The sequence below is a fragment of the Phasianus colchicus genome, chromosome 21 (genome assembly GCF_987193195.1).
Source record: "Phasianus colchicus chromosome 21, bPhaCol1.hap1.1, whole genome shotgun sequence".
NCBI lineage: Eukaryota > Metazoa > Chordata > Aves > Galliformes > Phasianidae > Phasianus > Phasianus colchicus.
This window is the reverse complement of record NC_143456.1, coordinates 1,272,729-1,293,260: the sequence shown is the minus strand read 5'-3', so window position 1 is coordinate 1,293,260 and position 20,532 is coordinate 1,272,729. Positions and strand designations below refer to the sequence as shown.

At 44.9% G+C, this 20,532-nt stretch overlaps 1 protein-coding gene across 11 annotated transcripts in view; it reads left to right on the top strand.

Annotated features, from left to right (window-relative positions):
- The window catches only part of TSPOAP1 (TSPO associated protein 1), a 62,250-nt gene that overhangs the window by 31,664 nt on the left and 10,054 nt on the right, over positions 1-20,532 (top strand). For 6 of the 11 annotated variants that reach the window (XM_090122624.1, XM_090122619.1, XM_090122626.1 and 3 more), the window contains 15 exons: positions 1,468-1,651; positions 1,973-2,193; positions 4,362-4,471; positions 5,843-5,952; positions 7,347-8,162; positions 8,708-8,859; positions 9,774-10,367; positions 12,411-12,710; positions 12,991-13,170; positions 16,002-17,120; positions 17,715-17,841; positions 17,997-18,148; positions 18,331-18,499; positions 19,854-19,925; positions 20,304-20,342. In XM_090122624.1, coding sequence (XP_089978750.1) covers positions 1,468-1,651; positions 1,973-2,193; positions 4,362-4,471; positions 5,843-5,952; positions 7,347-8,162; positions 8,708-8,859; positions 9,774-10,367; positions 12,411-12,710; positions 12,991-13,170; positions 16,002-17,120; positions 17,715-17,841; positions 17,997-18,148; positions 18,331-18,499; positions 19,854-19,925; positions 20,304-20,342 — 4,345 coding nt within the window. The remainder of the gene's footprint in view (positions 1-1,467; positions 1,652-1,972; positions 2,194-4,361; positions 4,472-5,842; positions 5,953-7,346; positions 8,163-8,707; positions 8,860-9,773; positions 10,368-12,410; positions 12,711-12,990; positions 13,171-16,001; positions 17,121-17,714; positions 17,842-17,996; positions 18,149-18,330; positions 18,500-19,853; positions 19,926-20,303; positions 20,343-20,532) is intronic. The other 5 variants (XM_090122621.1, XM_090122628.1, XM_090122623.1 and 2 more) reach the window with 5 other exon arrangements.

Below are 20,532 nucleotides of genomic sequence, written 5' to 3'. Positions count from 1 at the left end.
CAGCGCTGCCCTAAAACCTGCTGCTTGTCTAGCCATGTATGACCCTGTGCAAGTAGTCTGCTAGGATGTATGTGTTCTGTTGCAAAGGAGTCCTGCACAATGTGACTTCAGTCAGCAGCAAGTTGAGCAAGTGGAGAATGCAGATGCTTCTGGAAGTTGCTCATGGCATGTATTGGTCTCTTTCAGTGCAGAAGCAGTTACTCCTTCAGAGACATCACCATACAGTTTCTGAAGACTGAGAGCTTCTACTGCTTGATGGGAAACAAGGGATAAACTGACAAGTTTAAAACAGATATTTTATGCTAAGATAAAACTGCATGCATGCTTGGAAGGTGGTAGGGAGCAAGCTAGAAAAATTGTGCAGTACTCTGAGACCACAAAGAAACCCTTTTCCTGGTCAGAAGTGGTATTTTTAGAGTTGCTTAAAAACAGACTTTCTATCTCACAGAATTCAACTGAAGAAATTGGGAAATTTGCAAGCAGCACTAATACTTAATGTTTGTTTATTACTTGAAGAGCATGAGCAGCAAGGACAGGATATCTGTCCAGGATAGCAGGGCAAGCAGGTATATGGTGGCCAGAGTGAGAAGAGGGAAAGGGGCAGGTGCATTCTCCTAGGAATGCTTGCAGTCAGGGAGCATGTGGGACTTGGTAAGGAGAGCCAGGACTGAGCAGTGTTTTGGAATGGGGAGATCTAGAGATGGTGGAAGGAGAACACTAGAAAACAGATACAGATGTTAGCTAGCAGGAATTAGCCTTTTCCTCTCTACCATATTTCCCCAGTGCTCCCCCAGATCTCATCTTGTTGAGATGTAGCTTTCTTGTACTCAGCCTGTGTTTTCCTGCAGCAAGTCATTCCTGCAGGACCTGAAGGCAGATTGTGTGGGCAGCCTGCATCGCACAGATGTTCTGCAGTGTGGGCCGGGTGCTGATGCTCTGTGCCCTTGCTAGTGCCTGGAAGGAGGCAAGGTCTGAAGGGACAGTAGGGAGTTCATCCCAGAAGGGTTTGTGAGGAGGCCAGGATAAGGTCATGAGGGCTTCTTGGGAGTGCTAGAGTGATGGAGAGAGAGAGCACTGGGAGAGCAGTTCCTTCTGGAGGTGTGATATTAATGCTCTGATAAACCTGCAAAGCTGTATTGGTCTTTTTCTTTCCAAGGCTTATTTGTCTTTAACTCTCTCATCCTTTCATGTGCAGGGCTAAGTTAGGATATTGAGTTCAAACTCAACATTTAGGGATAATTCCTAATTCTGCTTGTAATCAGTCTCCTAACAGATTTTCAAAGATAATGTAGGTGTAGTGCTGCCAGTTCCTACTGACTGTTCCTGGGCAGGGCATACCTTTAGGTCCTTGGAGTTTGAGACCTACTCTGTTTCTGAACAGATGTAGCAAAGACGAATGCTGTTTGGAGACCCACTGGTGGTTTTGATATGGCAGATTTGTGTCTCATCTTGTGTTTCTCCTATCAGGCTCGGGTGAAGGATCTAGAAGACCAATGCCGCAGTCAAACAGAGCAGTTCAGCCTTCTGTCCCAGGAGCTCAAACAATTCCGACTTCAAACAGGAAAAATTGACCTTCTCACCTCCACACTTGTGACTTCTGAACTTCCTCTTGCACTGTGCAGCTCTACACCACAGCCTCACTGGGAGAAGGGTAATTGCTGGAGGTGCCTGCGGGTGTTTTGTCAAGCATGGATAGATGGTGTAAAGCTGTAAAGAAGGTGTAAAGAAAGTAATGCAAATGTTTAGTTAACTCTTGGGATCTCTCTCATAAATACTCATGGTTCGTTTTGTAGTCACAGAGAGAACCTGATGCTTCTCTGACTAAAGGGAGCCAAGGCTGTTGCACTGTTAAATGAATCTCACTTACAGAGACTTGAGCTACTCTGAAGGGTCCTTGCTCATTCTGATGCTCACTGCTGATCTTGTATTTTGCCTGTGGCTAAAAGTAATGGATAGATTGCTTTTGTTTCAGATTCATCTGGTCCTGCATTGCTTGCTCACCAGAGCACAAAGAAGGCTCACAATGAAGAGACCAATGAGTTGGAGTCATCACAGCGGGTGCCTGAGGCTGTTGTTGGCTCCCCGGTTTCTGTTGCCAGTTCTCAGAAACAAGCCAAAAAAGTTGAATCTCAGTCAAGCTCTTCAAAATCAGAATCCATGCAGAACAGCTCCAAATCCTGCCCAACTCCAGAGGTTGGTATGGGAGTTCCCACTGAGGCCTCTCCTATCTAGCCAATAAGTGCATTGCAGAGAACCCTGTATTTCTCTGGCTAAATAAAGAAAACTGTAATGAAACAAGTGAAAACCTATAAGAAAAATTGAGAAGGCCTTGGATGCCCACGTTTGCAATGCTCATCTGAACATATTGCAGTGCTCTAGGAAGGAATCAAGTGGGCTTGGAGGAGAAGGCAGGAGGGGAGCTCAGTTGGAGGGATTAGTAGGGAAGCTGCGTTAAGACACCACGTGACACCTCAGTCATGGTAGCAAGTGGGAAAGTTACAAAATTTCAGCATGCTGAAGGACTGTGCCTCAGGAATTCAAGATTCTTTGCTTGCACTCCTAGGTGTGATAATTCTTGTTGTAAGACACCATGAGAAGATGCTGAGTTTGAGCTAGCAAAGGGATGAAGTTAATAGGCTTTGCCTGTTAGTGCCACCAAGATCTAATAGATGGCAGTTGCTTCTCTTTTCCAGAACTGTTATATATGGGGTCTCACTCATTTAAGGGGTCTCACACTGCTGTACAATTGATGTGACAGCTTAGCACAGCTAGCACTGTGAGCGGGGCTGGGTATGAAGATGTAGGAAACAGCTCACTTTTTCTTAATTCACTGATGTTTACTGAGTGCTAAATCCTTGGAGGCTACGTGGAATGCCTCATTATACAAGTAGAGGACAGTGAGGACTTGAGCTACAGAGCCAGGACACCGGTGATAGATGCTGCTGTAGCGGGCAGTTTCCACCACTGTGTAAGGTCTGAGAAGCTGTCATCTTCAGCAACAAAGTGAAGGTCACACCTGGAAAGGAATGCATATCTGACTGCCTACAGCTGCCAGTTCTGTAGTGGGACAAATTACTGTTATTCAGTGTAAAAGAAGAATTGAGCCACCATGTCTCCATGGAGACGTAAGAATAGTCATTCTTCGGGAGATAATCTGTGGTGTGTTTGGCTTCAGCAGCACATGAGTATGGGAATACTCCAGAGTGTTAGACATGTTTAAAAGCTATTCCACTTCTCTACCTTTGGGTGTTACAGAGTGCAGCTGTTTGTTCAGGGCATGGTGCAGGGTTCCATTTCAGGGAGCACAAAACCTTGAAAAGAGTCTCTGAACTCTTCAGAATATTAACTTTTGCAGTTCATGTACTAGAAAAAGATCTGCAATGGACCTCCATCAGAAATACATTTGCCTTGAGGTGTGTTTTAAAATTAGCTGAAATTGATTCACTGGCAGCATTTCAAACAAACACAAGGGAAATGCATTTCTTCAGAAAGAATGATTGCTTTATGTAACTTAGTGCCATTAGATGTGAAGTTTCAAAATGTCAGCCATAAAAGCTTGAGACAATTATCTGGAAGATTGTACTGGCAATACCATTCATGGTACAGACCTAGCTTAGGAAGTTCTTCTGTAGATCACTGCTACCAACTGAGAAGCTGCACCAAAAAGTTGAGAACTGCATGCTTGCTCTGCCTCTTGTATGTTTTCCTTCTGTGTGTACTACTTCTGTTATCAGAGCCAGGTGTTTGGACTAGGTAGAGCTTTGGTCTGAGCTGGTAGGGCACTTTAATGTTCTGAAAGTACATAAACATTATACTGAAGTATAAGCAGGTGCTGCAGGGGACTGCCTGAATTGCAGAGATCTAATACAACTATCATTTTGCCTCTGTTCAGATTACCATTTGTATTTCATACAAAACTTGGATCTAGGAGGAAGTGATTATACTGCATTGCAGATATGTAGGGTGAAAGGGGCTTCAAGAATCTCGACTGGTTTCCCACTCACACTGGGTCTGCCACCAGCACTGTCTCAGTGTGCCCATGGCTTTATTTAGCTGAGGCTTAGAGAGCAATAGGAGATCACTCAGCTCTATGGACATCCCAAGGTTGTATTACCTTCTTGAGTGAATAGCTTTTGCTAATGTTCACCTGGAACTGTTGAAATTACAGCTTGGAGCTGTGTTTCTTGGTATTGCTTTTTCACTCTAAAAATCATACTTCCTGACAGCCCTTATCCTAGTGGCCAAACTCTCCACATACATAAGCTTAGAGGATTTGTTCACTGCTGTTAGGACTCTTTGAGTGCTCCTTTATTATGATTTTGGCCATGTCTTATCCTTCATCTTTCATTTTATAATTTTAGGTGGACACTGCAAGTGAAATGGAAGAACTGGATGTTGACAGCATCTCTCTGATGCCAGAGCCAGGCAGCCAAGGCCCTGCAAAGCTCCAGGTCTTCTTGGCTCGATACAGGTATCATGTCATCTCTTGTGCTCCCTGAGGTTAGGCAGGTTATTTTGTTCTGTGGAATTAACTGCTCTTAAGGATTGCTGTTAGGTTGGGGTTTTTTTTTTGTGGCTTCTATTTCCTACACAAGCAAATCCTGTGCATACAACTCAACAAAAACATAGCAAGATAATTAGCTATTCAAGGCACAACTTTTCTTACGAAAATAGTATTGGATGGAAAATAGAGATCTGAATTGATCCATTCCCTGGTTTGATTTCTACTGGATTAAGTGGTTTTCTCCAAGGAAATCTTATTCCAATTAAGAAAACATCAGCACGGAATTCCTGAATCGAAGCTTTTAGCTGAAATCCATGTTGATTGTTAAAGAATGTAGTAACGAAGAAGCAAAGAATGAGGCCAGAGTTTTCAGATCATTGTTGCTTTCTGTTGAGCTGCTATGGTCAAACCAAATCCTCTTCTACAATTCCTAGAATACTGCCATGTCATTCAGCTTTTAGTCTGTGGACTGGGAGGAAGAGGGATGATTCTGCACTTTTTAGGAGCAGATCAAATATGATCTTTGTCTTCATGTGCTACTTTTAGGCCCGTAAAGTCTCACTCAGCTCAGAGAGGATAGCATTTCTTTGACATGCTGAAAGCCCTTCCAAAGACTAAAGAACAGATGTTGACAGTAGGTGCATACAAGATTTCTCATGTGACTCTTTCCTCTAAAAGTCCTCCTGATCAGCTCAAAAACTTGTGGTAGGTGACTTAGAACTACCTGGAGCCTGCCACCTATCTCCAACATACTTATTTACCACTTCAATGTGTTTTTGGACTGCCATTTAGAGTGTGGAGTTGCATAACTTGAAAGCAAAGGACTGGATAATTAGGAAGTAAAAGGCAGAAAATGTTTTCTTCATTCATACACAACATTCTTCTTGCACAAATCAACTCATTCTTAGGGTTTTAAATATGGGAATTTTGAGATTCTTTGTGGTGCATAAAGTATATTCTATGTGCTTTTGGCACTTTGATTCAAAGTTCTTATTTGCAAGAAATGTAGGGTGATGTGTACATTTAAGAGATGCAAGGGAATTCAAGGATGTCTAATTAGAAATGTACAGTCCTACAGCTTACTTGACACATTCAGGCACTCAGGTAATTCATATAAACACTTACTTGAATCACTCTGATCTGTTCTGCTACTCAGAAAAGCTTTCCTACCTGCTACACAGAGCAATATGGTATTAGTTGTATACAAACACACAGAACTGAAGTCTCGACCTTTGTGGAATTTGCTGCTGAGTTGTAAGCTGATCCAACAGCACAGCTTGAAGGTGTTGCTGTGAAAACTGGTGTATGAAGTGAGTTTTCATGTTGTAACTATTTCAGCTACAATCCTTTTGATGGACCTAATGAAAATCCAGAGGCAGAGCTTCCACTAACTGCTGGAGAGTACATTTACATCTATGGAGACATGGATGAAGATGGCTTCTTTGAAGGTGTGTTCTAGTGGAAAAGGAATGTGACTGAACTGCAGTGGAGATTTGCTCTCTTAAAAAGAAAAAATGAGAGAGGAATTTAGTGAATCATAAAACCTCAAGATAAATGTTTTCTGTCCAAAGTTAGCTTAATAGAGGGGAGAGCAGGACCTGTTAGAAGAGTTGATTCATGTCATGCTTAATTTAAGTCTAAAGCATGAAATCCTGGTCTAGTGAATTCAGTGTCAGTTTTGCCACTACTTTCAACAGAGTTCCAGGTTTCATCTGCGTGTTGTTCCTCCCTATCCAAGGATAGCCCATGGATTCCTTCTCTAGGTAGTCTCTTCCCCTCTTCCCAGTGGCTGCATATTGAACCCAAGACCATGGGCAACTGATAGTCTTGATTACCTTGTACTCTTTTTGGCAAATAAGGTGTAAGCTAAGCAGCCCAAACCATGATTTGTCCTGTTTGGTATTATACAGTGAGTTTCTCTATTGACAAATTTTCTTTTGAAAACATGGTCTCAGGTGATTATTAGGCAGATGGAATGGAAAGCAAGAATTCTGGACTGTAAATTTGTAATGAAGTTTCCTTGTAGATGTAGGGTCCTGATTTACTCAGGCGCTTTGCAAGAGCTGAGGCAAATGCATGCCATGTTGCACTGCTTGCTCCTTGACTGTTCTGCTCTTTCATTCCTTCTATTTCCAAGCTTCTCATTTATTTGTTTATTTATTGTTTAAAGAATAAACAGGTTATTCTTTACTAATCTTTTCTGCTTTCCCTGCTTTCAATTGATTTGCTGTAGGTAGAATGTGAAATTATGTACAACCCCTACGCACTGCTCATTTGACACTGATTTGATGGTTCTTGCACGTATCAAGAATATTGTGGTCTCAGTCATCCCAGTGGGTCTTTTTGGGACATCTTTATTACATAAGCTGACACAACAATGGAGGGAACTAAACAGGAGGCCAGATCTGAATACAGAGATGGAAAGTTGGACTTTCACGAGGAATTACTGTGAAAACCAAATATTTTTGGCTGGGAGATGTATAATCTGCATAGTTTGGGAAAACTTGAAAAAAAGACATTGAAGTTAGTGAAAGAGCTGTGCTCAGAAATAACAGAATAATGAACAAGGGAAAAACATGAAGCTAATTACATAAAACACTTTCTTAGCTCACTGTGTAGTGTGTAGAGCAGTGAGTTTTCTCACAGTGGACATCAGGATGTAAGTAGAGCAGCTCTAGGAAATTGAGTAAACTTGCCCAGGATAACCTCCCAGAGAGCTTTCTTTGTTCCTGACTGCAGTGCAGTTATAATCTAGTATAGATGTTGTCAGGTTGTCTTCACAGATGGGTTGGAAGATTGAATGGTAGGTGCAGTGGTAACAGGTTTCCTGTTTTTTGTTTAGGGGAGCTGATGGATGGCCGGCGAGGGCTGGTCCCCTCCAATTTTGTTGAGCGAGTTTCAGATGATGACCTCATGACGGTTCTGCCTTCGGAGCTGAATGATCTCACCCATAGTTCATACCAGGAGAAAAGTTTTGTCAGTGCAAGCACCAGCAGTGGAGATAAGAGTGATTTCTCCATTGAAGAGAGTAGCATCAGTCCGTTGGTCAGTAGAGCAGAAGGAGACCAGGAGGAACGTGTTAGTCACACAGCAGTGCCTTACCCAAGAAAATTGACTCTGATCAAGCAGCTTGCCAGAAGCATAGTTGTAGGCTGGGAACCACCACTTTTGCCTGCTGGCTGCCCAGACATACAGAGCTACAATATCTATGTGGATGAAGAGCTACGTCAAAATGTGAAGAGTGGCTTTCAGACCAAAGCAGTGATTGAAAAGCTGGATTTAAAGACAAAGGCTTACCGTGTGTCTGTGCAGAGTGTGACAGAGAAGGGCAGTTCTGATAAACTGCGATGCACTTTCTTTGTGGGGCAAGATTTGTGTGTGGCACCGACTATGCTGAAAGTCAGAAACGTCACTGCCACATCAGCAGAGGTCTCGTGGCTTCCCTGCAACAGCAATTACAACCACGCGGTGTATCTGAATGGGGAGGAGTGTGACATAACAAAACCAGGGGTCTACTGGTACACCTTCTGCAACCTGCAGCCCAACACTCAATATGTTGCCAAGCTGGAGGCCCGTCCCTTGAAAACACTCTGGGAAGAGGTCTCAGAGGGGCAGGAGCAGAACTCAGCTGTGATACACTTCACTACCCCACTAGCAGGTATCAGAGTAGTTGTGCCCATTGCTATTGTGAAGGAAGTGCTTGGGACAGAAAGCTTTGTCAGTTCTTTGGTGTAATGCCTTGGGGTGAACAGAAGCAAAGCTTATTAGGTCCCAAAGCATGAGGAGATATCCTGTTTTGTCTTAATATTTTTCTTCTTTTATTTTAAGAGTTTATTATCTCTTCTGTTTTCATTTGCTCTTGAGAGACCTCCTCTTTGCTGATTTGAGCAGCATGCCTCTTAGGGTATGAACAATCTGGTTTGCTGTGACCTGCACTCATGTTGCTCTAAGGGTTGCTGCATCTTGGCCTCAGCTACTTTTGCAAAGTTTTGTTTTCTGTGCTTTAAAGCTTTCCCAGAATCAGAGCACCTTATTTGTTCTGGTTTGTCTATCACTTCCCAAGAAGCTAGTGTAGTCATTCCAGTGCAGTTCTGCAGTAGCAAGTCTGGTGTGACAGTTTTCTCTTAGATACAAACCGGGGTTTAGTTGGGTGTTATGCCGTAGTGAGGTAAGCAAGAAAACGATCCTTTTGATCTTTCCCAGGCACACCTGATGCTCCTCTGGATGTCCAGGTAGAAGTTGGTCCCTCTCCAGGAATCCTCGTTATCAGCTGGTTACCTGTCACTATTGATGCTGAAGGATCTTCCAACGGAGTTCGAGTCACCGGTTACGCTGTGTATGCGGATGGACAGAAGGTGAGGGGAATGATATCAGAGAAGGTACAATGCTTGGGCTGGTTTTTTTTTGGCTGATGCCTACCAAAAAAAAGGCATCTGTCAAGATTGCTGATATACTCTTGATGTAACTGAACAATAAAAGTTTCCATCACAGGACCCTTCACCAGCAAAACTGGACAATCAGTGTGAGCCTCCTCTGTCTCACTCTAGGCACTGTCTGGATTCTTGGGGAGGCAGTCGGTTTGTGGGGAACACACATTCTGACTGTTTCAAAGTGACAACAGTGAGAATCCACAAAGAACACTGCTGAGTGTCACAGTGAGTTATAACTTCTGTGGGCATGGGCAGAAAGAAGCAGACAACCTTGCCAGAGCTTGGGACTTGTCTCCAAACTATGAGGAGTGAGGTGTAGTTCTTTAAATTAGGAGTAGATGAAGGGAGAGATGCCTAAACACCCAATATGAATACCAATAAAGAACCTCCAAGGATTTTCTGTATTGCAGGTGGCCTGCAGTTTTATGTGTGCATGATGGTGTGCCATCAGCTGTGGGAGAGGTAAACCACAGCTCCCGAAAGGAGCACAACACTAAACAGTGATGCCGTGTTGGATGACTGCTGTTTGTCATGGAAAGCATGTGTCAAAAAACAAATATGGAAAAGTTTTGCCAGAGTGAAAGAGGCAAAAAAAAAGGTGGACTTTTAAAGTGCAGTGAACAAAAATGGTTTACACCTGGAGCAGAATAGAAGACAGTCTTACTTTATAGAATATCCAGTTTCTCAGATAGTGACAGCAGCAATTTCTTGGTACCATTTGCTGATATTGTGCAGAAGGGTGGAAATAGCTTTAGCTAACTTTGGGTTCAAGAACTGCCCTTCTCAGAAATACTGGGCTGCACACTGTAATTAACTGCTTCCTGGTTCTTTGCTTGCAGGCAATAGAAGTTACTTCTCCAACAGCTGGGAGTGTCCTTGTGGACCTGTCCCAGCTTCAGATGTTCCAGGTGTGCCGGGAGGTTTCCGTGAGAACAATGTCCCTGTATGGAGAATCAGTGGATTCAGTTCCAGCCCAGATTTCCTCAGTCTTGCTGAGAGCCTCTCATCATTCTTCACCTTCAGATTCTGCTGTTTCTACTACTATTACCTCTAGACTGCCCTGTGGAGAATCCAGGGGCTCTCTGCCTGCACGCAGCCCACCCACACATGAGGCAGCTGTGCTCCTTCTTCAACAAAAAGCCCCCACTGATAGCTCAGATGCCAAATTGACTGATCTCTCCTCCAGCCACGATGGCTCAGCGCAATCTCTGCCAGAGAAAGCCTCTTCGCTGCTGCAGCTCTCTTTGCACCGAGGAAGCGTTGGACACACCTCAGGCACTTCCCTGCAGGGATCAGACGCTGCACAAGACAAGAAATGCCTGACTGTGCCTCCTCAGCAAGCGGACAGCACAGAGCTCCCGGGTGAGGGCACAGAGCCTATCTCCTCGAGGGAAGCAGAACTGAAAAGCCTGGGTGAAGGAACAGAAGTGCTGGTAAGTGCATAACATCTCCTGCCCAGTACTGCTGGGAAGGAGAATGAACCATTTAGGGGAATGTAACAGCATGCTGCTAGCATGCAGCCATCTAGTGGCTGGCAAACCAGTAGAGTGTTTGTTGTTGTTTAGCAGTTGAATCCCTGTGCTTGGTCACATGTGTACCAGGAGGTCAGGAACAGAATCAGGAAAGCATGAATTCCTCAGGGCTGGGTGCTGAAAGGGATCTTCCCACTAATGGTGATGTCAGTGTTGATTAGGCATTGCTGTGGTCTTTGACTTGCAGGTGTCATCTACAGTCTAGTGGATTTGGGCATTGCAGAGCAGACACTCCAGCAGCTGGGGGCACCTTGGTGGGTTGCCCAGTGAGGCAGCCTTGTCTGGAGGAGAGTTGGCAAGCTGTCATGACATTAGGCATTTGAGAGTCTCTGGGATAGATGGGTGATTTCAAGGCTTTTTTAAGATGGTGGTGAGAAGTGTCTGGGAGGTCTTTGAGAAAAGAGGTGAACTGTCTGTAAGGTGCTCATTCTGTGATGAGAGGGAAGTAGGTCCTATTGGTATGTGAGGTGTTATATCAGGGAAAGTTATCTTTTCTCCATTCTCACCTTTGATGCTGACTAGAGGCTCACAAGAGTGCTTCAGACCATCAAATTCAAAATGACTGTTAATCAAGGCAGTGTGAGCTCAGAGCTGGATAGAAGGGGGGAAGACTTTTTTAACTGCTAGAGCGTCAGCAGCTGTGTGGGTCCGAGATCAAAGGTCACAAAAATGCTTAATAGAAATGAGACATTGAATTACAGTTGTCATTTTTCATGCCCCACTCATTTGCTGCTCTGGCACCACAAGTCAGTCATTTTGATTCATTTGCCCACATTTAGATGTCTGGTGTAGATGGCTGCACATGACTGAGTTGCTTTCCCTCCTTGGTAGTCAGAAGAACAAAATTGGTGCTCCTGAGACACAAATCATTTTTGTTGCTTGAGATGTCTGTCTTCATTCAGCTGTTAACAAAGGGAAATGGGGCAGAAGGAGTCTACCTGGTAGGTTAAATACGAGGTCCAGGCTTGCCTAACTTTGGCCTGAGCCAGGGGACATTTTGAAACTGCAGTGTAAATCTCCTCAGGAGTCTGTTCGTGTAGACATCTTCAAAGTATGGCTACGCCACAGTTGCACTCTGTTGCAGTGCAACTGTCTTTTAGATAACTAGCTAGCAAAGGAGGTGACTGATGAAAGCCCACCTGCCTTACTCTCATCATTTTTTGGGGTTCACTTCTCCATCTCCCAGTGATTCCCTAAAAACCAGACTAAGATGACTGGTCATAAAAGGCAGAAACAATTATTGGGCAGAAAGCAAGATTTAAAATCTCTGTAATTTAAGTAAGTGACCTAACTACTGTGCTGTTGGTACACAGTTGTACTCTCTGTGTATACTCTTCTTCACAGCACTCAGCAGCTCCCAGAAGAGCTGGGGTAGTGCCCTCACCTCCAGCTCAAGCTATGCTGTAAGCTTTTTCTTAGGATGTTCCTCTGGAATGGGAGAATGAGAAATGGCCCGGTTGTGTAGGTTGGACTCACCTTGCTCTTGCTGCTGTAAAACTGTGCAGGGCTGTGCAGTGTGCAAAGCACAGTGATATAGTAGAAGTGCCCTGTGTCCACTTGCAATTAATGGTAGGGAGGAGTTAGTTCAGAACTGGCCAACCTTTCAGGCTACCAGTTGACTGCCAGGATCCTCCTACACTGACTCAGAACAGGTGGTGTTTATGACAGTTTGGGAGTTAAAGGCCCTTTTGGCTCACAAATATTGGATGGTGCCTCCCCTGAGTTTCTTTGCTCCTTGACAAGAAGGGGCTGAGAGGAAGGAGAGCCACAAACTTGTTGGTCTCTGGGCTACTGGCACAGACACCAAGATTGAGCATCTCGAACTGTCCTTAATGGTCCTTTGCAGAAGAACAGAAATAGGGCATGCACCTGGGGTCTCAGGAAGGGTCCTGCAATAGGTGCTCTGGTTATCCTGGTGATGAATTTTTTTTGTTTGCTTCCCAGATGGAGCAAAACATGACCAAAATGCCAGAGATAGAAAGCCCAACTAACAGTAACCTGAAGATACGCATGGAGACCTGCCATGCATGCTCTGTGGAGTCACCAAAAAGTCCCAGTGCTGAAAGAGAGACAGAAGCAAAGGAGAAGAACTTGAGTCCAGAGCCCCTGCCCTCCCCCAGCCAGGCTGAGGAGATGGAGGGCACCTCCCGAGATGCAAGCATGGGTGGAAGCAGCTGCCAGGAGTTCCTGAGGTTGTCACCTAGCAAGGAGGTGATGAAAGAAATGTCCAGAGTGAAAAGAGAGGTTTGTTTTTACCTTGGCTGAATTTCTGCCAATGGAGAGGATGTGGATTGTATTTGATGTGCCTAAGTTTTACAGTTTCAAGTGAAGCTTTTCTTTGCAGGCAGTAGAATCTGTCCATCAGTTTTGTGTGTCTATGCACATGTTTGTGTGTGCATGTACCAGTTGCTGCACAGAGTGCTGTTCATTTTGTTTCTTGCCACACTTGACCTGCGCATGTACTAGTGAAAGAATGCTCAAACAGAGAGGGTGCCTGAAAGAAATCTGCTTTGCTTTTCCACAGCAAGAAGAAAAAATGTCTGAAATAGGAAGACGACAGCTGACTCTTTTTGCTGAGCACAACCGTAGTTCAGACCTTTCAGATATATTGGAGGAGGAAGAGGAAGATGAACTGTCTTCAGAAGCTCTGGATGAGAAGAAATGGGATCCAAGAGAGCCCTGTTATAGGGAGAATGGGGAGAAGGTAACCTGTAGCAGAGTTATGCTTGTGGGGAGTGCCAGTGCAGCCATCCCATGTCATCAGCTCACAGAAGAAGATGCTGGTTTGAGCCCAGCACTCTCAGCAGTGCTTGGCTAAATTCCTGCCTGCTCTTCTTTTATTCTCAGTGTTGTCTTATGCTAGTAAAATGCAAGTTCTCTGTGAGAGGGGGGGGTGTTTATAAATAATAAATGTACTCAGGGTTTAATTAGTTGGAAAAACACACAGTGTAATGTGAACTTTAGAACCCAGGGTGAAAAATCAATCCTATTGATCATGTTCTTAATATAGATGTAAACAGTGAGCACACAGGAGTTTGTGAAGTCTGCCCATCTGTAGATCTCGTCCCAATCCACCATCCTTCCAAAAGCAAAGCAGAGGCATTAATACTTTGGTTTCAGTCCTGCAAACACTCCTGAACATGAATAACTTTGTTCAGATGGTTTTGTTTAGATCTTCATGCTCTCAATGAGGATGGATTGAATGTGGGAGCAATGCCATGACTTTGCAGTTCAGATGTTACAAGTGAGGAAAGACTAGTAAAGTGAAACCATGAGAGATTTAAACATGTTACAAGTTCAAACAGTTAAAAGTTCTTAGAGTGTTACAAAGCATCTGCATCAGGAAATGTGTTTAAATCTGCATGACTGGAAAGTAGAATGTAATCATACAAATTATGACAGTTGAAATGAGTATGCATGAGGGAAAGCATTAAGGGTGAATGGCTGAGAAATTAGAAAGATTTGAAGGAAATGTGGTCTGGTCTGTCTTTATTAAAAGAATGCATCCTAATTTATGTAGAACAGATGTGGTTCACTGCTGCTGACCTGTATAGCTCATAGCCTCCAACACAGATGGAGTGGATCTAGTGAGCATTAAATAGTCAGTAGCAGAATGTGTGATGCTGCTGCTCTTTTTCTCCTTCTTGATGGTGGGCTGGGGAGGTTGGACTTGCAGAGCAGCGTGTCAGGAGCCTGAGCAGAGCCTGGTGGCTAAAAACAAGGCACAGGCTCCTGCACTGTTCTGTGGTGTGGAAGAAGATGATGGCAGAAGTACAGCCAAGCCTCAGCAGAGCTGTTTCCTAGGCTTCTGCATACTCAGTAACATTCTGGCTTATTTAAGGTCTCCTCAGCCAACTCTTTTAGGATTTGTAGGATAAGGAATGGAGGGGCTCTGATTATAGATTATGTATGTTTGACCTCTAATAGATTATTTAGTTTTCTTCTTGATTATTAGTGGACTACAGAGTCCCAGATCATTCTCATGTTATAGAATTTCATTATCCTTCTTTCACTTCTTTACATTTACACAGCTGCAGCTTCAACTTCCTAAGAAACATTTAATGTATCAAAACTCAAAAGCAAAGGCCACAGCTCCATGAATGGATAAAATAAGTCTTATTGGACTGATTTTTATGGTTGCATTTATGAATTTGTGTATTAATAATTGCTGCTAACAAGTGCTTAAAAGGTGGAATCTAGACTGTGTGTCCTATGGGGAGAGTGTTGGGAAACTTCCCAAAACTGGTCTGGCAAAGAGGAGATCCAGTAGCTGCCTGCAACTATTTTAAAGATGGTTACAAGGAGAAGAGTGCTGAAGTCTTCTTGTTGGTGGCAAATAGTACAGAAACAGGCAACAGCCACAAGTTGCAGTGTGGTTCATGTTGGACAGCAGTACAAAATCTTTTCCCAGGTGAGAGTTGCAACCTGGGGACAGATGTCATGGGTCAGAGATGGAGGAGCTCTGTTCTTTGACATTTTCAATCTTCAGCTACACAACACAGTGCTTTAGTGTTGGCAAAAGCCTTGCTGGCAAGTAGATTGCACTAGATTGTGGTCCTGCCCTTGAAGGAGATTCAACCAGAGATCTCCAGAGGTCCCTTCTAACTCTTTTTAAATACAATTCAAGACCAGCTTTTGTTTGGAAAAAGTTATGGAGGATGGAGTGATCATCAGACAGCTTACAACTGTCTTTTTCTCCCTCTGTGGTTCAGTTTTCAGTTTTCTCTATGTTGGCATCCTCATGGCTGTAGCTTAAAGCATCAGTAGCTACATATGTTTTGTAAACTATAAATGTTTTTAGAACATATCATGATGTAAACTGTTAGGAAGGTTGGAATACAGATCTCTTCTAGCCTAAATTATGCTCTGTTTCTAGGATTCTACCTTTTTATTTTAGTATAAAGGTAGTATGAGGCAAAACATAACATAGATAGTTTTTCTAAAACAAATTTTAAAATTCAGTAGTGTTTTTCCAAAAGATTTTTGTGACCCTGTAGGCTCTTTCCAAACTTTCAAGTGAGATAGAAGCATGCATGTCTCCCTGGAGCTATAGGATTTTGCTGTGCAGGGTCATTTCCTTACGTTCCATTGGGAGGATGGAGAGATAGGGGAGAACTGTGGGTTCTGTTATGGTCACAGGCTGTGAGTGTGTGTGCAATGAGCAGCTGCAGAGGAACTGTGCAGCTCCTGTCCCCCATCCAGACTGGGAGTGCTGGAGCTATGGGGGGGTCCTGCAAGCAGGACAAAGGGTGTTGCAGACAGCTGTCTGTGTAGAGGCAGGGCCTGGGAGGGAGCTCTTCCATGCATTGGCCTTTCTTGCTTCCCACTGCATTGCCAGTTCATCTGATTTTGCCAGAAGACCCATTGCTATCGTTTGCTTCCTACCCTTGCTTCTCTGCAGCCCACAGTCGCCGCTCCATATCGCTGTGCTGGGAGGGAATCATCTGTAACTTAATCTCTCTTTTTAATGCATATTTCCTCTCTTTTTTTCCCTTGCTTGTCCTGGCTGTGGCTTTTCTCGGGGGCTGGGTACAGATGGATCTTTGTGATACTGACAGCGATGAGGAGATTCTGGAAAGGATACTAGAGCTCCCGCTTCAGAAGAACCACAGCAAGAAATTGTTTAGCATCCCTGAAGTGACTGAGGATGAGGATGAGGATGAAGATGAGGATGAGAAATGTGTTACAGAGGAAAAGGAAAATCCTCAAGGCTCCTTGGAAGCACCTACCTACATTGCAGGAAGGTCTGAGAAGCCACTGAGCACCCAGGATCCATTTCCGAAGGCAGATGGTAGTGATTCCTCCCCCGATCTGTCTGTTCAGACTCCACGAGACGAGCAGACTGCTAAGGAGAGTAGAGGGAGTGCTGACCACATGAGCCCCAGTTGGAGTCAGAAAAGGGCAAACTGGAATTGGGGCTACCAGGAGAATGATCTGAAGTCCGAGAGCGGGGAAAGCCTCACTCGGAGCAAGAAGAAGGGAAATAACTATCGAGAGAAGATCCGGGGTCAACCTGAGATGGGTAGGAAGAGACAGAATGATTCCACAGAGCACTGCAGTCGTCTGCTGGGCAACTGCAGCCAGATGGGAGGCGGGTTGTACAGAGCTCCCAGCCTCCGGGAGGAGCTGAACATTGTGAGCAGCTCTGCTGGTAAGGAGGGGTTTGATGCATACACTCGTGCTAGGCAAAGCGCCTCCCGAAGAATCTACGGGAAAACAGTGGTTTCAGGGTTTGCAGAACCTGCCGGGATGGCAGCACACTGCTCCAGCTCCAGGAGCCTGGAAATAGACATTGAGTATGACTCTGAAGACGATCAGGATTCAACCTGTTCATCCCCTCCTGAGAGCAGGCTGTGGCCAGAAAGGGCCCAGAACTGTCAGGGGGAGTGGAGCGATTGTTCCAGTCAATCTGAGGTTATTCACACAGATGGCAGAAGGAACCTGACCAGACTGGAAAGAGTAGAAGAGCAGGGTATGGAGTGGGCTGGGTCTCCAAGCCGGCGCCTGCGATCCTTCTGCCAGGAGAAGGAAGCACTGAGGTGTGAGAGCAGCTCTGAGGAGCAAGGCTGGGAGCAGGACTGTAAGTCACCTGGCTGGAGAAGGAGGCTCGAACATCCTTGGAAGGGGATACGTAGCACCTCCTTGCACAAAAGGGTTGGGTGACTTTTCCTATTCTGGCTTTGAAGCAGCTTGCAGTGGTGTTAGCTTCCCTTCTGCTTCCCTGGCCTGCCTGTATCTTGCTTTGTTCAGTGTTGTCCAGAGAAAGGACCCTTCTCTAGGATCATTCGGAAGAATATCTGGTAGATTCTGTAGTTCTGTGCTGCTCCATGGCTTTTCTTGTATTAGCTGCTTCTGCTTTTCCTGCCAAATGGTCAAGTGTCACCGATGCAGTATTCCTTTTCACACTGGGTCTTCCTACCTACAGCAAGAGACTGTGGGACCCAGATGAGAATCCCTGGTGAAATAAGCTGATTCATGAAAGCTTTCTGTAGTTGATGACTGTAATGTCATTGCCTTCCCTTGAAATGCCCTTTCCTGCATCCTCACATCACTGGTGTCAGGCAGGGTGCCTGTCTGCTTTTAGCTCTCTTTTCCAACTCCCATAGCATTTTCAGCTCTAGTGTGTTCCTGAAGAGGAATGTTGCATTTGGATGCACTGCTCTTTGTGGAGTGCGTTTGGGCTGAGCGCTGTTCACGTGAGTTGGAAGGCAGAGGCTGCTACTAACTCTCTGGTGGTTCCTATTGCAGGCGTCTGGTAATAAAGATCCTAGGGGCCAGGAGCTGCCTGGCTCGGCTGCCTGGCAGACTCCCAGCAGAAGAGGGAGCAGGAGCTTAAGAAGATGCCAAATGCAGAAACCTTTGCTTTCCAGTCCAGGTGAGTGGAGAAAGAGGGAAGAATTGGGCAGCAAGAGAGAGAGGGGCTGCTGGAAGTTGCACAGGGGGACTGCTGGGCAGTACTTGAGCCATGCGGGTCTGTGACAGGGAAATGGTGGTGACATTATCTCTGGTGTGTCCTCTGACTGTGCCTAGGTCCTCCAAGGATCTCTACTTCAGAAACCACTGCTGAAGATGATGGCATTAGAATATTTGTGGCCCTGTTTGACTATGATCCTGTTTCCATGTCTCCTAACCCTGATGCGGCAGAAGAGGAGCTCCCGTTTAAGGAGGGGCAGATCCTGAAGGTAGGAGCAGACCTTGGTGAACATCTGCTCTGTATGGATCCATTTCTTGTTCCAAGGGCAGCATAAACCTTGGGAGGCAGAGCCCCCTCATCTTGGGAGTTTCTTTGGATTTCCTTTCTTCATTTCTTTCTGTCTTGGTCCCTGCAGCATCAACAATCCTTGGCCTATCTTTTGCCTTGCAGGTGTGCGGAGACAAGGATGCTGATGGCTTTTACAGGGGTGAATGTGCAGGAAGAGAGGGATACATACCCTGTAACATGGTATCTGAAGTCCAGGTGGAGAATAATGAAATCAAGATGCAGCTCCTAAAGCAAGGGTTCCTTCCTGCTGACCCACCAATGGACAGCATAGGTACTGTATCTTCTTAATGTGTGTGCTGTGCTGGCTTTGAAATGTAGAAAGCTCAGTCACACTGTTAAGCCTTGCAGCTGATGGAGCCCACCCAAATGATCCCTAGGGCTTGCCCCCAAAACCTGAATGCACAGTTCTGACTTCCGTGCTCTCCCTTTTTCTGCAAGTTTGTAATTGAGCCTGCAGGGGTGACCCTGCTTGAGTAACAGAATCTGCAGTGGTGGTGTCGTGTCTCGAGGGTCCTGTGAGTCCTGAGGCACACAGTCAGTACCTTTCATCTTGTGACTGAGTGCTTTTTGATGGGTTTGTGACTCATGGCCCCTCTCACATCTAGGGGGAGCAGAGATTTTAGTAAGGCTTTTCCTCACACTCGGAACATTTATAGTGCATCTCTTGAGTCTATCTTCTGGTGCTCAGAGGTGGCCAGATGCCTGTGGTGGCCTTTGTTCTTTGTGGATGTAGAGGGCTCTCTGTCCCTCACCCTGTTGCATGCTCTCAAAATAGAAACCTCAGTAGCTCTGAGACTGCAGGAAACAATGGATTTGAGTGTTTTCAGAAGTGCAGTGGTGGTAAAAAACACACCTCACAGCAGTGTGGGCACAAAAAACAAAGGCAACTAGGCTGTTGTTTTCCTGCTGCCTTGTAAGTAACGGAGGGCCTTGGAGTGGTTGGTATGGGAGCTCCTGCAGGCTCAGCTGTGGAATTCCCTAGGAATGCATATACTGTCTTCTCCAGAAGTCCTCTTTTCACTCTTCTGGAACTTCAAGGGACGTTTTCAAGCATTGAAGAGCCACGCAGTTTGCAGGGGCAGTAGATTTGTTTGAATAGTTTGCACAGAGGGGCTGTGGGAGTGTGGCTTCGTTAGCCAGGAGAAGAGACCCAATGAGACAGAGATGTGAGCAGCCTGGTCCAAAGGCAGTATTGACCCTGCTCTGTGCAGAAGTTTTCGCTCTAGCTAAAAGTCCCTTCACACCTGAGCTGATAGGATATCCCTCACTTGGCTTTTTCCAGGTATTGATGGTACAAAGACTTTATTTTATCCTTCTCATGCTCCTTCTGAAGGATAAAATGCAGCAAAGCAGTGAAGTTTGTCTGCTGTATACTGTGATATCATTAATGGGCAAAAATGCAGGTTGGATTTCTCTGTATATTTAGGATGTGGATCATGCTTCATCTGAGTCCACACATGGTAAATGGAGACTGGGGCTCTGTGCACAGAAATCATGGTGTCTGCTTCCCAGGGGAAGCATGTCATACCACTCTGTTGTCTGTTCGCTCTTCAAGATGCTTTTCACTTTCCATTCACTGTCTGTTTCTCTTGTCTATTTATTTGCTTTTTTGAATTTTTATTAAGGAAATGGCACATTTTCTCCACCTCCACGCCGCCAAACCGTCCCTCCTCCAAAACCCAGACGCTCCAAGAAAGGTCTGTGTCACCCACTGCTTCCTCTTTGATTTTTTGCAATAGGATTACAGACTGCATTGAATTTGTACTACTTGCTTACAGGACCCTCAGATGTTTGTCTCTGTACGACTGCTAGGAAGTGGAAAGAGACCCCATCCCTGCTGGTGTTAAGTTTTTAACAACAGTGATGTCTTTTATAGTTTTGGAGCTTGACCTCTGCGTCTTATTGCGTCCCTGAGTCATGGTTACTGGCTTAGACTTTGAGTTGCATGAACAGTTTGCTTCTATTGTTTGCTGCTGTGATCTTTGTTCTTTTTATTGTTGTTTGTCAGTTTTGTGGTGTGGACACTGTTGAAAGATGGACATCCATTGACAGGATACTTTTTTTTTCCTCCCCAGCAGAACTAGATAAACAGGAGAAGTACAAGTCTCATCCAGGTGAGAGCTGCTCTTTATTACCATGAGAAGAGCAATGCTGTGTTGGTAACATATGATCATATGAACAGATGCAAGTTTTGTGGCAAAGTGTGAATCCAAGTCCCTTTTTCATCCTTTAGAGCACTGTAAGTGAGTGAAGTGACCTTTGACTAACCAGGGAGTGTTAGAAGGTAAAGGGCACGCATGGTTT